Source organism: Octopus bimaculoides, chromosome 2 (genome assembly GCF_046866305.1).
Source record: "Octopus bimaculoides isolate indiv1 chromosome 2, ASM4686630v1, whole genome shotgun sequence".
NCBI lineage: Eukaryota > Metazoa > Mollusca > Cephalopoda > Octopoda > Octopodidae > Octopus > Octopus bimaculoides.
This window is the reverse complement of record NC_142929.1, coordinates 169,013,227-169,033,943: the sequence shown is the minus strand read 5'-3', so window position 1 is coordinate 169,033,943 and position 20,717 is coordinate 169,013,227. Positions and strand designations below refer to the sequence as shown.

General features: G+C 35.4%; 1 protein-coding gene across 3 annotated transcripts in view; it reads left to right on the top strand.

Moving 5' to 3' along the window:
- The window catches only part of LOC106872979 (L-seryl-tRNA(Sec) kinase), a 60,562-nt gene extending 44,676 nt beyond the window's left edge, over window positions 1-15,886 (top strand). For all 3 annotated transcript variants that reach the window (XM_014920167.3, XM_014920168.3, XM_014920169.3), the window contains exons 2-6: window positions 2,844-3,042; window positions 6,625-6,865; window positions 13,532-13,724; window positions 14,472-14,638; window positions 15,498-15,886. In XM_014920167.3, coding sequence (XP_014775653.1) covers window positions 2,854-3,042; window positions 6,625-6,865; window positions 13,532-13,724; window positions 14,472-14,638; window positions 15,498-15,724 — 1,017 coding nt within the window. In that variant the 5' untranslated portion in view covers window positions 2,844-2,853 and the 3' untranslated portion in view covers window positions 15,725-15,886. The remainder of the gene's footprint in view (window positions 1-2,843; window positions 3,043-6,624; window positions 6,866-13,531; window positions 13,725-14,471; window positions 14,639-15,497) is intronic.
- The last annotated feature ends 4,831 nt before the right edge of the window (window positions 15,887-20,717 follow it).

The following is a 20,717-nucleotide window of genomic DNA, read 5'->3' as shown; positions in this document are numbered from 1 at the left end:
AGAATACAAACCAAAAACACAACCAGTAATTTAAAGGAGTGTGTAAATTACAGCAGTGAAATGTACATTTATACAACCTACGAAAAGTAGGGTGTATACATCTACATGTCTTGGGTTGACCTGGATGCAAGGTTGCTTGCATAACATCCTTGGGTGATTAAGATATAGACTGCAGTAGCCAACAGCATGACCAAGATTTTTGTCACACTTATTAACATCTGATTTGAATCAAATGAGATGCAATATTGTTTCAGAAACGAGTGAATCTTGAGGTATGGATGTTCTTTTTGAATCAGGATAGTTAGTCAGTGGTCCTGGTAATGGACTGCAGCAAAGATGGCACCTTCAGATTATTGGGGTTTTTATGCACACCACAACAAAGCCATAGTGGCCAGAATATTTCCGGTATCTAGAAACATTCTTGAGAATCTCTCAGTTGTTAGTACTAATGGGTAACTTAGTGGCCAGTATTACTTTGCTTAGAAACAAATGAGGGTTAGTGATAGGAAGAGGTATCTGGCTATAAAAATCAGCTTCGATAAATTTTTTCTGACCCATAAAAGCATGGGAAAAGGGCACTAAATTAATGGTGTTGATATGTAGTCTTGCTGTGGAATTACGTCTCATAGTTATGCCACAAGTCTTTTCAACCATTGGGAAAAAGAAAGTTTTTTTTTGTGCATTGTTAGAAGCAAAAATCTGGATAAAGCAGTCAAATAACTTTAAGGAGTCCTTCATACTTCTTATACATACTGTTCTTACAATATCTTGGCATCTCTTGCCACCCAATGTGCCACACGGCACAGGAGGACCTAAGACTAAAACTAATTTAAAGCATTATTGTTTATTTATGAAAATTTAATGGCCTTTGTTTTTGCATTGGCTTTCTCTTATTTTGATTTCTGTTTATATTTTCTTTATGATGTTATAAAAGCAGCAACATTTATATTTGAATTAGTTTTCAGTGTACTATTTATTTTATGTCTTTAAAGATCATATGCTCAAGTGTTACATTTTTCTAGTTAAATATGATTTAACTTTTCCCCATTACTTTGCTGATGGTCCTTTTTTTTTTTATAGAACAGTCATCTCTGCATTTTTTTTTTTTTTTGGTTTCCCATGACATCATTATGTATGGTTGGGTTGACTTTATTTTCATCATTCTTAGATTGATAAAATAAGATATCAGTCAAGTACTGAGGTCAGTACCATCCCCCAAAATATAGCTTTGGCCTAAGTTAGAAATTATTGTTTCCATTAAGATGGTAAGAGTGAGAATTGGTAGAGTGCTAAACAATAAACCTCAGATTTACATTTTTATATTAAAATCCTATTGAAGTGATATTTATCTGTTTTTCTTCCTTCTAGGGTAGATAAAATATCATCATTAGCATAGTTGTTTAATGTCCCTTTTCCATGCTGGTATGGGTTGGACTATATGTACCTGTCGAGTAATGGAATTAACCTTATCAATTGCAACATCCCACAAAATATTTGGTGAAATCATTCAATAGTCAGATGAAACTCAATGCAATAAAATATATATCTTAACATCACTAGTTTAGCACACATCTTCAGTAATCATTCTGCCAGGAAGACACTGTGATGCTGATAGTTTGGTTAACAATATTATCCAAGAGTGAAAACAGCGGGCTGGCAGAATTGTTAGCATGATGGGCAAAATGCTTAGCAGCATTTCGTCTGTCTTTCTCTGGCCCTGTACCAAAATTTGAAACCAATATTATCCAAGAGTTCATCTTTTATCTCAAAACTATAATACATGTGGAGGTGGGGGTATTGATTAGTATAAAAGGAAAGTTAAAATGTCACAGTTACTCATGAAAGTAGCAGTAAAGAGGATGAATTTGTATTTGTTGGTATAAGGATTGACAAGCAACACTTTGAGACTGTATGCTACTCCAAATTTCCTAGTCAGAATCTCATCAATGGTTCATCAAGTGATTTGAAGGAAGCCATGGTTCCTAATATCATAATGACAGAGAGCTTTAACTTTCCAGGTATCAGCTGGGAAAAGGTCTTCATTGAATCAGATGCATAGAATGCATACTTAAAACAAGGATTCCTGCATCTGATTATCAGGATTTGTCTTCAAACAAGTTGGGAATTTTTCTACTTATGACAATGAGAACCTGGACCATGTAGCTGTCTCTGAACAAACTCCTTTGTCTGATATCTAGCTCCTTAACAAAATGACTAAATGGACTAAAGAGAGAATTAGAAAACTTGAAAGAAACCATACATGTATATATGTATTAGAACGAAATAAATATACCCAAAGTATTTGGACAAAAATTCTAAACTGCATTTTTCAGTATCATTTCAACTTACTTTTCTACCAACACTGTTAATGACCTTAGAAAGGTTATCATCATCATCATCATCATCATCGTTTAACGTCCGCTTTCCATGCTAGCATGGGTTGGACGATTTGACTGAGGACTGGTGAAACCGGATGGCAACACCAGGCTCCAGTCTGATTTGGCAGAGTTTCTACAGCTGGATGCCCTTCCTAACACCACAAACTACCAATCCATAACATAAGAAAAAGAGGCAGACTGATTGACTAATATATATCAGGCTTGACTAATATACAGTATATAAAATAAAGTTTAATACTTCAAAATGTGTGTTATGACAACAGCTGTCCTTCCAGAATTTGCCTACCCCTATTAAGTCACTACTGTACCCTAGACAAAGTTTGAATACTGAGGTCAATATAATCAACTTACTCCCCCTAAAATTGCTGGCCTTATGCCAAAATTTAATGCTCATGTTATTGTTGTTGTTATTGTTTTACTGTTGTTGTTATTTCATTATACCAGGTCTTAGCCCATGAACATGGATATGTGCTTACTAATTCTTTGTGGTCTGCCTGCCTGTGGTAAAACAACTTTGGCTAAAAGACTGAAAGCATCACCAGAGTTCAACAGCATCTATCATGTTGTTCATCTTTCATATGATGACTTAATGCCAGACAATATTACTGCTATCCTGACAGAAAAGCCTAACTTAGTGCAACAGGTAAAAATTTTAAATCTTGATGTCTCTGTACATTAGATAAACTATTCTTTGTAGAGTCTCCCAAACTTACTGAGATCATTTCTTTCAAACCTACACTTGTAAGACAGCAAATTAATGAAATAAATTTTATTTATATATTGACATTGCTACTGTATTGCATAATTAGGACTGACCGAGCAAGAATTAAATCTTTTTTGTCAAAGACATATAAAGATCACGAAATGATATCTGATATACAGGCAATATGACCAAAGTGATAATATAAATTTGTTAAGGCAATTATATTGACTTTCTCCAATCATTATTTTTATTTGTGTATTCTCTAACCCTCCTCAGGTGCCATATTCTAATGCTCACACACATTCACATTCATGAACCTTCATTATGTAACTGAAACTACTGATATATCCATTTTGTCAGGTGCTCCGCAACGGAGCACCTGACAAAATACCTTTCAGTGTTTAGGGAATTTAAATACTGCAAGGTTTGACTTTTATCTATTATGGTTTGATTGCAAAAGTACCTGTTGTGTGTGTGTGTGTGTTTATATATGTGTTTGTCTCCCACCACCACTTGGCAACTGGTGTTGGTGTGTTTACAATCCTCCTAACTTAGTGGTTCAGCAAAAGAAACCAATAGAATAAATACCAGGCTTTATAAAAAAAATGTTACTGGGGTCAATAAGTTTAACTAAAATATATATACATGTTACTTGCTGAGTCTGCAAGAAGAGGCAGTGTCTATGATCTCTGAGACCAAAGAGCTTGATGCTATTAATGTCATGTTTAAACTGTTACAGATCAACACCTGCAGAGAGAAGTTTCCATAGGAAAGATGATCTGGGAAGGAAGGCCTGGGCATGATGGTTAGTGGTGGGGTGTGCAGTAAGAGTGATGAGAGAGGGAAAGAGACAAGTGTAGGTACAAAACCAGTAGTTCAGAGGAATAGGGACCATTATAGTTATGAAAAGAGAACAGATGAGCATTTATGAGTCAGAAGCTATTAGTGATTTAATGCCAATAAGTCAAGTGGCCCTCTTCTGGATGCAGTCTGTATGCATAGCAGCGACATCATTCTAAGTGTGGAAGCGATATTACATTTGGGGCCGGTTTTCAACTTTATAGAAAGTGTTAACAATTGTTGAGGGCTGAAGTATTTTCTGGCTCTAAAGAGATAGGCCATTGTGTTAAGGTTGTCCTTTTGCCAGGAGAGATTCTTATACTCTCCCCAACAATTTTTGGTGATGTGCCAATCTAAGAAATTACTATGTAGTTCAAGAAGTCTCCTCTGGGATATCAGAGAATTAGAAAAATGTTATTGTTGTTGTTAGAGTGGTAAGCTGGTAGAATCATTAGGTTAGGCTGTCAGACAAAATGCCTTGAGGTAGCTGCACTCTTTTGAATACAATTCTGCCTGAGTTGACTTTATCTTTCATCCTTCAAATAAGTATCAGTCAAATACTGGGGTACTCTCTTAGTGAAGTACCAATGTATGACTGGATGATACAAGCATGACAAACTGTTCTTTAGCCCCAGATTACCACTAAATAATCTTGATTCATGGTCAAATATTTTCCAGCCATTCCCATATATGTAGGATTACATATATGTCTTCTACGTGTTTTCCTTTTTCTTTCTTTCTTTTTTTTTTTTTTTTTTTTTTTTTTAGGGAAATAGGGCATGATTTAAAAGAGGAGTGACTATTATTTCATGAAAATTGAGTGGTCATGTAGAGGTTCTCTTGTAGGCTCAAGGAATGAAAACACAGGCAGGAAGGAAATTCTAAAGTGTTGCAAATTTAGAAAAAGAAGGATTGGTAAAAATATATTGGATACGCAATTTAAAGCAAATGTCTATCAAACTGGCAAAGACTGCTGTAGTTGTAGTGGTTGATGGTGGTGGCAGTGATGGTTGTGAGATGATAATGATGTAGTTGTTTAGTCCTATGCCTCAGCCCCGACTGAGCAGACATACAATCAAAGAGATTTCAGTCATGTCCTTCCCACCCTTTTTGAATATCACTGTCCAATGTATTCGTCCTTATTTCAGACATCAGGGGTTCATTGTAGGGAGAGTTTGCTGCTATTTCTAGAGGAGGGACAACTATAGAGAGGCTCTGTAGCTTCAGTAGAAATTTTGGAAGGAGGAGACAGCTTATCAACAAAACAGTGGCTGTAAACTGTTGCCTGTTCAGTGCTTAACTTTCTTTATTTTGCTGACCTAAAATGTGTTTTGGTGGGTGCAGCGCTCCAGATATTGAAACGTCTACATGATTAAGTTGAAGACACTTTTTCTTCTCCACTTAGAAAAGATATGAATGTCACAGCTTTGCTTTTTATGTCTTTTCCTACAAAAATTTCTTAGTCTTTCTTACTAATGGGGTCCACTGAAGTATACTGTTCATCATAAACGGACAATATAAAAACAATATACTGTAATGCACAGGCATGGCTGTGTGGCTAAGAAGTTTGCTGTACAACCTCATGGTTCTGAGGACAATACTTCTGTGTTAACCGAGAGAATCTTCTACCATAGCCCTGTGAATGGTATTAGGTGTACAGAAACTGCAGAAACTCATCATGCATGCACACACTCACACACATATGTATGCATGCATGCGTACATACATAAATACATACATGTGTGTGTGTCTGTGTATGTGTGTGTATATATATATATCAACATTTGGTAAACAAAATAGCATCAGACAAAGTATCTTGCTATATTCTGACTGAGTTATCCTCCTTCATGCCAAGAATGATTTGTCTTTCATACCATACAAGATCAAGAAAATAAATACCAGACAAAATACTGGTGCATTTGAGAGCGGGACTCCAGCTTAGCCATAGGCTCGTGATGGAAACTACTAAAAGAACATTACACACACACACACACACACACACACACACACAATCTTCCTCAATACTATCCCCCACTCAGTTGTGGGGTCTTGTCTTGCAAGTTGCTTGATGTCCTCGCTGGTGCCACATAAAATGCAACCTGTACACACTGTAAAATGATTGGCATTAGGAAGGGCATCTAATCTTAGAAACCATGCCAAAGAAGACAGCAGAGCTTGGCACAGTCCTCTGTCTTGCCATCTCCTGTCAAGTCATCCAGCCATGCAGCATGGAAAATGGATATTAAATGATGATGATATGTGTTGGGTGTAAACACTCTGGAATACTGGTAAGCTTCCAGTAAACTGAGCTTGTTTGATTCCTGGTGAGTCACTTCTATCTGTTATTCACAGCTTGAGGTAAGATGAACTCCACCAAGTTCATTTACTCTTGACACACTACATTAAAATGATGGTTTTAGTGGTAGTTACATAATAATTATAGGCCATGAGTTTCACAATTTTCAGGTTTAAGTTAAAGATTGACTGCCTATTTTCATCATTAGTACATATTATTTAATGGCTGTACAGTATTTAGATTTTTAAAAAGTATGTTTATAAGGTATTCCTCCTTTTTAGAGAAATAAAAGCATGTTTGCCACCTCTAAAAGATTGAAAAGCACTGCTCTAGGTTGTCACTTTATTCCTTTTATGTTTCAAATTATGATTATTTCTTCATTACAGGGAGCTGCAAATTGGAAGAAATATCGGGAAGATATAGTATGTTGTGTTGAGAATATTCTCAAAATTTTCCCAAATGTTAAAGCAGAAATACCTGTTAATGTGTGCCCTGATCTATGGACTAAAATAAACAATAGCTTTATGCAGGACATGAAAAAAGAAGAATTTCACTTGTTGGTTATCATAGATGATAACATGTATTATCAAGGAATGCGATATCCTTTCTATCAGTTAGCCAGAAAGTGTAAGTATCACACAATTTTTGTAACTCTTCATCATTGAAGTGATATAAATTAGTCTATGCTTGTTATGAATAACTTATAGATTCCGATCTCTTAACTGACTAAATTTAAACTTTACTATATTGTTGTGATCTTGAGCAAGGTACATAACTGTTCTTTACTTTGTAGGGCTGCTATGGTGGTGGTCTCTTATTTTAAAAGTAAATGGTTGTCAGTAAGAAAACAAGAATAGCTAGTTGTTAAAAAAAAAATATTGATCAGAAAATATGCAGATATCCAAATTTATAGAAAACCATTCTACTCATGCTAGCATAGAAAAAAAAAAATAATGATAATAATAAATTTATTGAATCTCTGCTTTTCTTTATATTTTATTTTCTATGTGGTATTCCATTGAATAGAGATGCTTATTTTATTACAACCTATCATTTTTTAACCCATATCTAAGAGGTTGCTTTCTTTTATCCTATCTGTATCTGCTACAACTCTTGTTGATTTACTTCCTTCAGACGAAAGTTGTTTTTTTGTTTTACAACTGTTTTTGCATGTTAGCATGTGTTAGATATAAACTAATTATCAAGGTGTTATTTTCTCTTCCTGTCTCTAATGCCTGCCTGTTTTAAAACTTTAATACTGTAAATATTCTCTAGAAGTGTAAATGTATCTTACTTTATTAGACAATAACTCACTGTGTAGTGTCAATTTTCTTCCTCCTTCTCTCTCTCTCTCTCCTCTCTCATTCACACATACACACACACACACACACACACACACACACACACACACACATTACATCTACCAAAAAACAAACCAAACCTTCTGCTATCTGAACGCCTTGCTTCCCTGGGCATAGATATGTTGAAGCTCTGATGTCTGCCAACTGACTTGCTAAACACCCACAAATTTATTAACCATCATACCAACAACCACCTTGAGCACCTTTTTGAGCTCCATGTGTCTAACACACGTGGGTATGCCTACAAAGTTAGGAAACAGCACAGCTCCCATGACGTTCAGAAACATTTTTTCACACTCAGAGTTGCTGAAGCATGGAACAAACTACTTGCATCAGTTGTTAGTTGTCGTGACATTGCATCCTTTAAAACCTCCATGTTTCCTGAAATTCGCCTACACTACACCTGATATCCCCTACTCCATATGCATGCACACATGTATATCATGACTCATACACTGTTCACTTTCCTGACTTTTGTACATAATTCTATGTACTGCACATGAACCTTTGAATAGTTGTAGTGCACCTGAGCACTATACACAATAATTTCATTATTATTATTATCATCTAAGTTTTCATTTCCTAATGTTTCACAACCAATTCTTTTCTTTTAAGGACATGTTGCCCAAACCATATCTTTGTGAACCTGCTCTCATTCTGTATATGGGTATTCAACTTCATAGAGATACCAGACAAATTCCTTTAAATTCAAAGCCCTAGATATGCAAAAATATGTGCTGGTTATGGCTAACCTGTGTTTGCTCATAGGTCTGATTGGTTAGTAATTTTCTTTTCCAGGACTCTATCAAACTTACCAAACTTATCTTCTGTACTGAGGGTTTATTTTTATCCTCTCTTTCTAAGCACCATGTTAATTATGAAGTGTCTACACATTTGCATGGTCTGCTAGAAATAGCAGCTAAAACTTCTTAAAACCTTGCTTTATCATTTTTTAATTTAAAAATAAAGATACATTGGATAATGTAGTCACAAGTATAGTATGTCTGCAATTCTGCAATGAAAACAAAAACAAACAAAAAAAAACTGGATAATGGCACTTGAAACACCTTTCATCATTGTTCTACTTAATCAAGTCCAACCTGAAGGTAAATAACAACAGCAACAGCTTCTCCACTTCCTTTGTTCTTTTCTCTTTTCATTTTGGTTAACAGCATTTTAATGTTTCCTCTTGCCACTCAATGACATGGTTTGGGCAAATTTACATGACAGCATTGTTTAATATCATGAAAGTAGTAAGAGATATTTTGACCACCGATACTAACCTCATATTCCATTAAAGATTGATTTCTTTTGACTGCACATGGCTCAGTGCCAATTTTTATTTGTAGAAAGAGATAGAATGTTGACTGAATTGACTTTGATATATTATTGTTGTTTTTCTACTACTACTACTACTACTACTACTACTACTACTACTACTACTACTACTACTACTATGGTGAGGTGGAAGAGTAGTTAGGGCTTGACTAAATGTCTTACAATATTTTGTTATGTTCATCTCAACTCTGTGTTCAAATCCCATTGGAGCCAACTTTGTATTTCATCTCCCTGGGCATGATAAAAAAAACCCCCCAAAAAATGTCAACCATGTTTGGGGAATAATACGACTGACTACAACCATCCCCTAAAAATATTGAGGCCTTGTGTCCATATTAGGAATTATGGTCATTATCATCCTCATCTTCTCATCATTATGACAGTAGATTGGCAGAATCCTTAGAACATCAAACAAAATGCTTTGTGATGTTTCTTGCAGATCTTTATTTTCTGAGTTCAAATCCCACTGAGGTCAACTTTGCTTTTCATCCTTTCAGGCTCAATAAAAATAAAGTACAAGTCAAGTACTGGGGTTGTTGGTATTGATTAATCCCCTCCCGTCAAAATTGCTAGCCTTGTACCTTAATTAGAAATGCTGCCCCCCCCCCCCACCTACCATTTATATTTGCATTTATTTTTGTTAGTACTTTATACCTTGTATACTGTTTTCCTTTCTTAAATCATTTCATTCTATGTACATCCCCACACTTTGTCTTTGTATTGCCTGCCCCCATCACCCATCACTCTAATAGCAAATAAAATAAATTATGATGGCAAGCTGGCAGAATTGGTAGCATGCCAGACAAAATGTCTTGTGGAATTTTGTCGGTCTTCATGTTCTGTGTTCAAATTCTATCAAGGTCGACTTTGCCATTCATCATTTCAGGTTTGATGAAATAAATACCAGAAGCACTGGGGTTAATGTAATCAACTAGTCACTCACCCAAAATTCCAGGCCTTATACCTATAATCAAAAAAATTCTACTAGCAGTACTGAAAGTGGTCCACTTTCAGTACAGCTAATATATAATTTATTTATAGTTATAAGAATCTGTAAATATGAACAACCTATTAGACATACCAAATATAAGGTGTCTATAACTCATAATGTATTAATATAATTTATTTACATAATAGTTCTCAGTCTATAATGGATCTTAGCTACTAATGTCACTGAAAATATTTTAGGTTTCTGATAGCAAATATATGTATATGTATGAATAATGTATGTAAACAAAGCCTTCAAAGAAATGAAGATGAAACCAAATAAAATTAGCATAATCAGTGCCTTAATTTGGACAAGTCTGCTTTATCATCCATTCATTTCAGTTATGTGTTGTCTGTCTTTTCATTTAAGAGATAATTCAAATTTTACAAGAAATGCTGGGGTAGTTACAATAAATATTATTACTATGAGGAAAGCAAAATGCAGGCCCTTATCAAGGAAGAAAAGAGAGAGTTCTATATAGTTTAGTTGAAATATAAGGTAAAATATGCTACAGAGTCATCACCATCATCATTTAACGTTCGCTTTCCATGCTGGCATGGGTTGGACAATTTGGCTGAGGACTGGCGAACCAAATGGCTGCACCAGGCTCCAATCTGATCTGGCAGAGTTTCTACAGCTGGATGCCCTTCCTAACACCAACCACTCCTAGAGTGTAGTGGGTACTTTTACATGCCACTGGTACAAGGGCCAGTCAGGTGGTACTGGCAGCAGTCATGCTCAAATGGTGTTTTTTACGTGCCACCTGCACAGGAGCCAATCCAGTGGCACTGGTAACGACCTCGCTCGAATATTTTTTCATGTGTCACTGGCACAAGTGCCAGTAAGGTGACGCTGATAATGATCACGCTTGAATGGTGCTTTTTACATGCTACCGGCACGGAAGCCAATCAGCTGCTCTGGCAACGGTCACGCTTGGATGGTGCCCTTTGCGCTCTACTAGCACGGATGCCAGGTCATTGATTTAAATTAAAGAGATCAAAAGGAGGGCTGATAATCAACTTAGCAAGGCTAACAGGTCAGATTGTGTATAGGTGATTGAGTCATGCACTTCCTTATAAGAAAAGATTAGAATAAACATTGTCAATACTTGTAAAGTCCAAAGTTACAGATGTTAAGGCTCAATCTCCCTTTTATTCATTAGAAAGTGTGCAACCTATACATAGTTTAGCCATGTCAATCTTGCTAAGTTGAACCTGAATCTTCCATTTAGTCTCATTAACTTAAACCAACACAGATTCTTAACTGTTTCCTTTAATTTAGGAGTTTACTTGACAGAATTCCTTCTCTGGATAACATACTCTATCACTGGTAAATTCCCATGAGAAGATAGGAATTCTGCACCACAAGCCAATGAAACATTTTTCTCTTTTACAATGTTAGGCTTCTTTAAAGAAGTTAATTGTAATATCCTACAAACAACCTGCTAGAAATAGCACCTAAATTTCCCTAATATTTTACTCTGCCATCACAGCAATGTCACATTAGATAATGTATTCTTTAAAACCAGGATGGTCGTAGCTAGGATGCTTTTAATCATAGGTCTATTTCATCAGAACTGACCTGGTGTTATAAAAAGAGAAAAGAAAAATCGACTTAGAACTTGAGAGATACTCTGTCTCTCTCATTGCTCATCTTACTAGAGATAGAAAACAAATCTTTAAAGCACATTCTACAGTTCTAAAAGATTTTAGATGGCTTCACAACCTGAGAACATCATCATCCAAAATGGTCTTGAAGCCATCTGATGAGGACTCTGTTCAGAAGGCTGTAATATCACTTGATAAAGGAACACGGTACAATGAATTCATATAACAAGGCTATCACTTTAAATACCTTTACTAGAGGTCTCAAACATATACAATTGAATAATAAAGGAAAGAGTTTGATGAATGAAGGCCATGTTCATCTTCTGTGTACTACCTCATGTCTGCTAGTTGGCGTGTGTTGTAAGAGAGCCAACTAGGTCATATCTTTGCTCTCAGACATCCAGATACCAAAAGAAGACGCAAGACCTCGTGTCAGAATCCCCCCCTCTACTTGTGCCATCTAGCACAAGCTTGTTTTAACCCACTGTCAAGGGAGGTAACTGTGCTTACAAGATGATACATTAGATAATGTAACCCTGGGTACTCAATTCCTGAAAAAAGACAGGATACTCATAGCTGGGACAACTTTGACTGTTAATCTCTCTGATCAGGGTTGACTTTAGTCAGCAACAACTTACTTGAAACTAAGTGAACCTCAGCTGTTGTGCATTAAGCATTTTAACTGCAGAAACAATGTTATAATTGTGATAAGATATAAGCCATCAACTTTTCATCTCATTCATAAAGTAGACATAAATATATTGGATGTAATAAGACATTTTAATCAATTACAATCTCTTAGCTTACTACATCAAGTTTGCTAGTACTCACTTTACTGTTAAGTTTACATGTCACAAACATCCCTGGGTATATTGTTCCTGGCCATTTTCATCTCATTGTCATGTACTATGCACAGTAAAAGCCCTCAAAATGCCACACAATTTCTAACAATGACATGTGACAGCCCCACATGTAAATCTACATCATAAAACTGAGTCAGGAAATACTTAATCCTTGATCAGTTTCTGACCTCAAGTAAGAGCCACACTGGAGTATTTCTCACAGCTAGTGCTGCTGTTGCACAGCCATCCTAAACACAGTTACCCTAAACCACATTTCAAAGAAAGACATTTGACTGATTGACAATGATTCATTCATTAATGTGCTTACAATCTCTAGTTTGAAGACTGTTTCTTCCAATGATTCCCATACCTCTCAACTAGTTAGCTATATACTACTCACACTCACTTTTCCACTCACCTTTCCTCCTTCCAACACTCTTATTGTCTCTTACCTTCTAGACTATGTACTGAACAGTTCACCCAGTCCTTCTTACCCAGAAATGTAATCCCCTGGAATTCCTTTCCAACCTTCAATTCCTTGCCACCACCAACACCAGTTGTTAGATATTCAATCAGAACATCAGTTTCAATTGTCTGAGAGAATCTGTTTTTAAAATGCATGAATTTGTCTGTTCATGAGCCTACTGGCTTGCCATAATAACACATTGAGCTGAGTAAACACCTGAAGAGCATGATGGAAAAAATGTGTACAATGACTCCAGTGGAGTGAAGTAGCTCCTATTAGAAATCAAAGCTAGGTTACATATCTAAATCAACAGAAGTTCAACAAATGATTTACTGATCTTACAGTTGTCTTATTGTTCACTGCTCTATTATTTCAGCCATCCCCAGTCCATGTCACTGTGAGGAAAGAACAAACAGCTATAATACTGAAAATGATGTCAATGATTACTTTTCTTTTCTTCCCTTGTGACCGTCTCTGCCTTTCTCTTCTTTTTGATCATGGTCTTTTAGTATTATTATAGCTATCTATGTTAGGAAGGTAAACAAGTACTACTCCAATGTCATGGTTGAATAGTTAGTGATAGGTAAAACATCGAGCTGTAAAATGCTCTAATATAAACCTCACCCTTCAGAAAAACTGATTTAAAACGGTAAAAATAAAATGAAGTATTATTCATTTTCTCTTGTTTTAGACAGTATTGGGTTTTGTCAAGTTTATCTTGAATGCAACATAGAACTGGCATTGAAAAGGAACAATCATCGGCCAAACCCCATACCTGAGGAAGTGATTCACACAATGGCATCAAAGTTAGAACCACCATCACCATCTGAAAGAAACTGGGAAGTTCATTCTTTGTACATCAAGGACCAGACTATTTGTTGTTTGTAAGTTGATATCTGATGTGTCATATGTGTGTCAGCTACATATTTGAACATTTGTAAATATATTATTGGGTTAAAATATATTGCAAGCATTCTTAGCCAGTGGAGGTCTTTACATGGTCACTCAACCTGCTAGAAAGAACAGCCAAATCTCCTCTAAGCGTCTCTAAAAAGATGAGAACGCATTTAATAATATAGTCTTAAACATCCCATTAAAAGAGAGAAAAAACCCAATCTAGAATGCTTTTGAACATAGCTCTGCTTGATCAAGAATAACCTGGAGCTCTGCAACAACTGCAAGCATTTTGTGTGATATTTTGAAAGAGAGATATTTATCCCTTATCTGTTTAACTTTATGAAACTGGTGTTGAGCACCAAAGGCATTAATACTCTTTGAAAGTTTTTACATATGTTTTTTTTTTATATAATATTTACCTGTGAATTCTAACAAGTTAAAGCTTAATATAGTCTCTAACTGTAATCACCTGACTGTACAAATAGACAAAGTAAGCAAGATATCTTGCTTGGATCAATGACTTATGCAAGATTTGATTTTGTGATACAATCATATGTGATTAAGAGTATTCCAGATTTAAAAATAATTCTGTTAGCATCACTCATTGTTAAATGAATAAAAAGTGATTACTTATTGATTTTTTTATTTTTTATTTTTTTTTGCTAATATCTCACTTATCTTCTCTCTATAAAAATAATTATCCCTCTCCTATTCTCGCTTCTTTTTTCATCCAGAGATGATGTGTTGGCTTTGGTTGACAATGCCAGGCAAAACAAAGCAGCACCACTTTCAGATAACCTGGAACTTCGGCAGATAAGTCGTGTTAAATGTTCCATTAGCACTTTACATCAAGCAGACCAAATTCTGCGAAAGCTGGTTTCAGGGAAGATGTCTGATTTACGTGAGTATTTCTAAAGGTTTTTTTTTCTTTTTCTTTCACTCTTTTTTTTTTCCATTTCTCATGTTTAATCAGATAAAACAGGTTTTTAAAAATTTAGTTATTTATAAATCATCTTCCGGTCATTAATTTTGATTTGTTTACCTTTTTGGGACGAATGTCTTAAAACTGAAGTTTGTTTTATCTATCATTACTTTAACCACATGTTCTATTAGTTCTTTGTATATTGCCACATAAAAAGCATTGGTGTGGGTGCTGGTGCCATGTAAAAAACACTGGTGATGGTGTCACATAAAAACCACCCAATACTTTTTGTAAAGTGGCCAGCATTAGGCAGGCACCCAGCTGTAGAAACCAAGTCAAAACAGACTATGGGACCTGGTACTCTGCCCCTGGTCTTGTCAGTTCCTGTCAAGCCATCCAACCCATGCCAGCGTGGAAAATGGACATTAATTGTTGATGTTGATAATGTTAAAACTGCTAACACTGATGTCAGTCATTCTCATCATTAATGTCGCTGTAATATATAGCTCCTGTCAGCTTAGCTTGAGCAAATCTATGGCAAAAGTAGCCTATCACATACTGAGAGGAACGATATCTTGGAATTTAGGATTCAAAGCTTGTTACTTATTCAAAAAATCATAGCAGTGAAGACATGGAATGAAATGTAAGCTCACAATGTTGGTTTTCACAGGTGAAGTGACTTCATAAAAGGTTGCTCATTGACTCATATACATGGAAAATATATGGTATGTATCATAAATATAGAATGTATGTGTGTGTGTGTGTGTGTGTGTGTGTGTGTGTGTGTGTGTGTATTAAGATGTTTCCATTAATTTTATTATATATTTTTTCTTCTCAGATGCCGGGTTATCTTGCAAGAATAAGAAAGAGATGTCATGTGTTTATCTACAAATTCGTACCAGGCTTTATTCAGAGCTAAAATTAGGTTCACTGCTTATTCCTGAATCTATTGAAAATGTTACAGATGCCTCAAAAAATACAGAAAGTAATTTATATCAGTGGCTGAAAGACATATTTGAATCTAATTGTAATGATTCAACAGTAAATACAACTGAAATCACTTGAGGGCAAAAAGTCGTAAATTCATTTTGTCTTCATGTAGACAAACCAATCGACTCTCTTTACCAGAGGACCGCTCACTTTAGTGTGCATTAGCTGAGAATTTAATATCTTGGAATTAACTATTGCATTTGACATTTGATTAAACAACAAAAATTTTTAAAATTAGCTGAATACTACTATCGTTTATTTTGAAATATAGTTATCTCTGAAAAAATTCAGAATGTCAAAGCTGGTTTAGGTAGTTAATTCTTTATCAACAGATTGAACAGCTAGATTCTACCATTGCACTTTATTACCAGCCATTCTATTTGACATGTTAAGTTCATTCCATAAGTATCTTTGTTTACTTTGATTGATGGTAATTTTAGCTGTTTTTCTTTTTTCTTTTTTGATTTAAAAATGTTTTTCACTCCTCTGTGGTTTCTGTTTCAATGCTGCATAAATTGCCCGAACTGTCTCTATTTATTGCCATCACTGTATCTGACATTTGAGGAGGATGAATTCAGTGAAAGTAAATGATAGTTGTCAATATTGACAGCTAGGGGAGTACAGAAGGAGTACTTGCCAATCTGATGAGGCCTCTCAAGAATGAGGGGCCTCATCAGGTTGGCTTTGAGATGGGCAAGAAAGCTAAGGCGAGCTGGCAGAAACGTTAGCATGCCGGGCGAAATGCTTAGTGGTATTTCGTCTGCCGCTACGTTCTGAGTTCAAATTCCACCGAGGTCGACTTTGCCTTTCATCCTTTCAGGGTCGATAAATTAAGTACCAGTTACGCACTGGGGTCGATGTAATCGACCTAATTCGTTTGTTTGTCCTTGTTTGTCCCCTCTGTGTTTAGCCCCTTGTGGACAATAAAGACTTAAGAAAGCTAAGGTGATGAGAGAGGTAGTAATAGCATTGGGGAGAGGTCAGACAGGTCCTGTGACGTCCTTAGTAACACTGGAAGCAATGTTCAGTGTACAGAAGAGATTCACTGCCATCCTTGGTCATACCAACAGCATGGCAGAGTGAGAGTGAAAAGAAGACAGTGATTGAGAGATGAGTGATAAAGGCACTGATAATAGAGATATGGGTGTCAGAGGCATGGTTGATAGTGGTACAAATGATAAGAGGGATGAGAAAGTATTAAAGAGGCTGAATATATATCTATAACACATATTGCACGCACATGCTTCTCTTTGCATTTGTTCTCCTGTCTTGTAATATCTCATTAGTTCACCAAACAACTTCCAGTCAGTTAGAAACCAGCATGTACATTAAGTTTACAAGGCATTTTTGCTAGGATTGCACTGTCCAGTTTTTTCTTTTTTTCTTCATCTTTTCAACTGGATCCAAAATATTAAAACAACTATTTTCTCTTGTATGAACATCAAACTAATACTTTTTGATTGTGAATTTATCTTGGCTTGTTTTTGTCCTTTTTTACCTTTGCTCTGTGTGTGTGTGTGTGTCCTTGTCTCAATTATTGTGTGATAATTGTAAGTAGGTTTAGTTATAATAAAAATGGTGATGTTTCCTTGCAATATTCTGAGTAAACTTGTCCAGACTTGGTGGGAAATATTACTTCACTTGGAAATGCTTAAAGGTCGGCAATAGGAAGAGCATTCAACCACAGAAAATTCTGCTTCACCAAATCTCATCTAACCCATGCAAGTACAGAGAAGTAAGCAGTAAAACAGAGATGATAAGTGTTTTATATATATATATATACATACATATATATGTATATATATATATATATATTCATTTCTCATATTTTGTAAAGGTTTAATGAAAATATATATTTTCATTTGTATCCTAAAAAAAGCCTTAATGAAAATTCACCTGCTAGTTCCATTCATATCAGAAAATGGAATTATGTTATAACAGACTAGTTACATGTTTGTTGTTTCATAAGTCTATTGTACTCCATTTCAAAAACAAGAACTGTTTTTTTTTTTTTTTTTTTTTTTTTTTTTTTTTAACAGATTCATTGCTAAGCAATGCCTATATTTATAACATATTTATTATGTAAAACCAAATAAATTTTTGAATATATATATATATATATATATATATATATATATATATATAAAATTTTTGAATGTCTTCTCTTTTGATTTTCAATTTCTTAAATTTATCTTATGTGGTATAATATTTTCATATCTAATTATCCGAGAAAAAAATGTTAAAATAATTTATAATTTCTAGATTATTTACCACCATGTTTTGATATAAGGACTAAGATGACACCTGACATTAAACTAGCCTTTTCTGATACCTTGCTTGATGCTAACTTAAGAATAATAATAAAAAAAATGAGTAATAGCAGTAGAAAAGCAGAACATATTTATTCTTCAACAGTGACATATTCAATTTGTGACATTCTACCACAATAACATTTTGAAAAGATTCAGTTTCAAAGAAAAATTTGAATATTTGGAAAATGAAAAACACAAATCTGTTAACATGAAATCAGTATTTAATAAAACTAGAAAATTACTAATATTCCATCATAACAAAGTGATAGAATGTAGAATGCATCAAACCAAACCAAACACCAGAATGCAATTTTAGGAACATCACTTAATACCCTACAAAAGCTCAAAAAGAACTATATAGATCTAACAAAAAACATTTAAAAGCAACCATACACACATGCACTTTTCTTAAGATACAGAGATTAAAATAAATTCCACTTTCGTGTCTCAATATATCTGGAAGCTGAAGGAGAAAGAAATTTACAACATATCCATAAAAAGAAAAGGAAAAAACATTTTTAAATGGATAATTACACTTCTACCTGTGTAGGGCATTGGTAACAACTAATCTGCAACATCTGCATAGAAGTAATTGTCCTTTATATATCACCATCTCTAACCAATAATATATACATATCAATAATGAAACCAATGAATGAACCTCTATGCAATCACTCAACCTGATATAATGAGCATCTAAATTTTCAGATTTAGCCTGTCTTAAAAATAAATATACTTGAATAAAGTGGTCTTTTATATCGGTCAAGTTGGCATACCTCTGGTTATATGTGTGTTTGACTAAGAGTAAACTGGAGCAAAAAAGAAAATACAGTAAGGAGTGGCTGTGTGATAAGTAGCTTGCTTACCAACCACACTGTTCTGGGTTCAATCCCACTGTGTGGCACCTTGGGCAAGTGTCCTCTACTATAGACTCGGACCGACCATAGCCTTCTGAGTGGATTTGGTAGACGGAAACTGAAAAAAGCCTGTCGTATATATGTGTATATATATCATCATCATCATCATCATCGTTTAACGTCCGCTTTCCATGCTAGCATGGGTTGGACGATTTGACTGAGGACTGGTGAAACCGGATGGCAACACCAGGCTCCAATCTGAATTTGGCAGAGTTTCTACAGCTGGATGCCCTTTCTAACGCCAACCACTCAGAGTGTAGTAGGTGCATTTACGTGTCACCTGCACGAAGGCCAGTCAGGCGATACTGGCAACGGCCACGCTCGAAATGGTGTCTTTTATGTGCCACCCGCACAAGAGCCAGTCATGGGGCACTGGCAACGATCTCACTCGAAAATATATATATATGTATGTATGTGTGTGTATATGTTTGTGTGTCTGTGTTTGTCCCCCCAACATCGCTTGACAACTGATGCTGGTGTGTTTACATCCCCGTAACTTAGCGGTTCGGCAAAAGAGACCGATAGAATAAGTACTAGGCATCCAAAGAATAAGTCCTGCGGTCGATTTGCTCGACTAAAGGCGGTACTCCAGCATGGCCACAGTCAAATGACTGAAACAAGTAAAAGAGTAAAAAGAGTAATATCTCACTTTACGAAGACTCGCTTTATGAGTTTTATTTTTCAAACACAAGGTCCGAATTTTGAACAAAGTGCAAAAGTTTCTACTACCATAACAAATGCTTCTTCATGTTACCAAGAAATTTATAGAGAGCAAAAAAAAGGCTCCTTCTAAGCAAACAACTTTAGACTTGATTTTTAAAAAGGAATTTACAAGTTCTTCTATGAGTTCTTGTAAATCAGTGATCACAACTACAGTTGCTGGTGTGCGCGAGTCTAGTGAAAGGGATTCAGAAAATGATTATAATGACATTTTTTCATTATAAATGATCTTAACATTTTTTAAAATTTTACACAAAATAGTCTTTACATTCTACTGTTGTTTTATTGCTATTTATTTTTGAGTATTATCAATTTTATTGGTAAAATATTTTTCTGGGAATGAATTATGATTTATAACATTGCCACTATGGGAAATTATTACACTGCTTTATGAGTTTTCACTTGATAAGCAGTCTCCAGGAACAAATTAATTCACATATTGAGGCATTGCTGCATATAAATAAAACTCGACATCACACAACTACATAAGGAAATGATAAAGAAAATAAGCTACAGAAAAAAAAAAGAATGGGCAAATATTTGTGTGGAACATAAACCACGAGCAAAAACAATACATCATATACAGTATTAGGCAATAATAAGGACCACACCCTTGTTGCACTAACGTCCTGAAATAAAACACCCACAAGCACTCCTATCAGGCATTTCTTAAAGCTGAAAGCAGGCAAGGTCAAGGCTTTGCCTGTCTTTTCTGTGGCCACCAGAAACTATAAATGTACAGACATAGATCAGAGAGGAGAGAAACTACATGTCCAAACTTTCACATTACAGCTCATATGATCATTCAATAAAAACTGTACAATACAACAATGTGTGAGGGCGCATAGCTCAGTGGTTAGAGCATCTAGCTTACGATCATGACCGGGCTGCGTGTTGTGTTCTTGAGCAAGACACTTTATTTCACGTTGCTCCAGTTCACTCAGCTGCAGAAATGAGTTTCGACGTCACAGGTGCCAAACTGTATCGGCCTTTGTCTTTCCCTTGGATAACACTGGTGTCATGGAGAGGGGAGACTGGTATGCATGGGTGACTACTGGTCTTCCATAAACAACCTTGCGGGGACTTGTGCCTGGGAGGGTAACTTTCTAGGTGCAATCC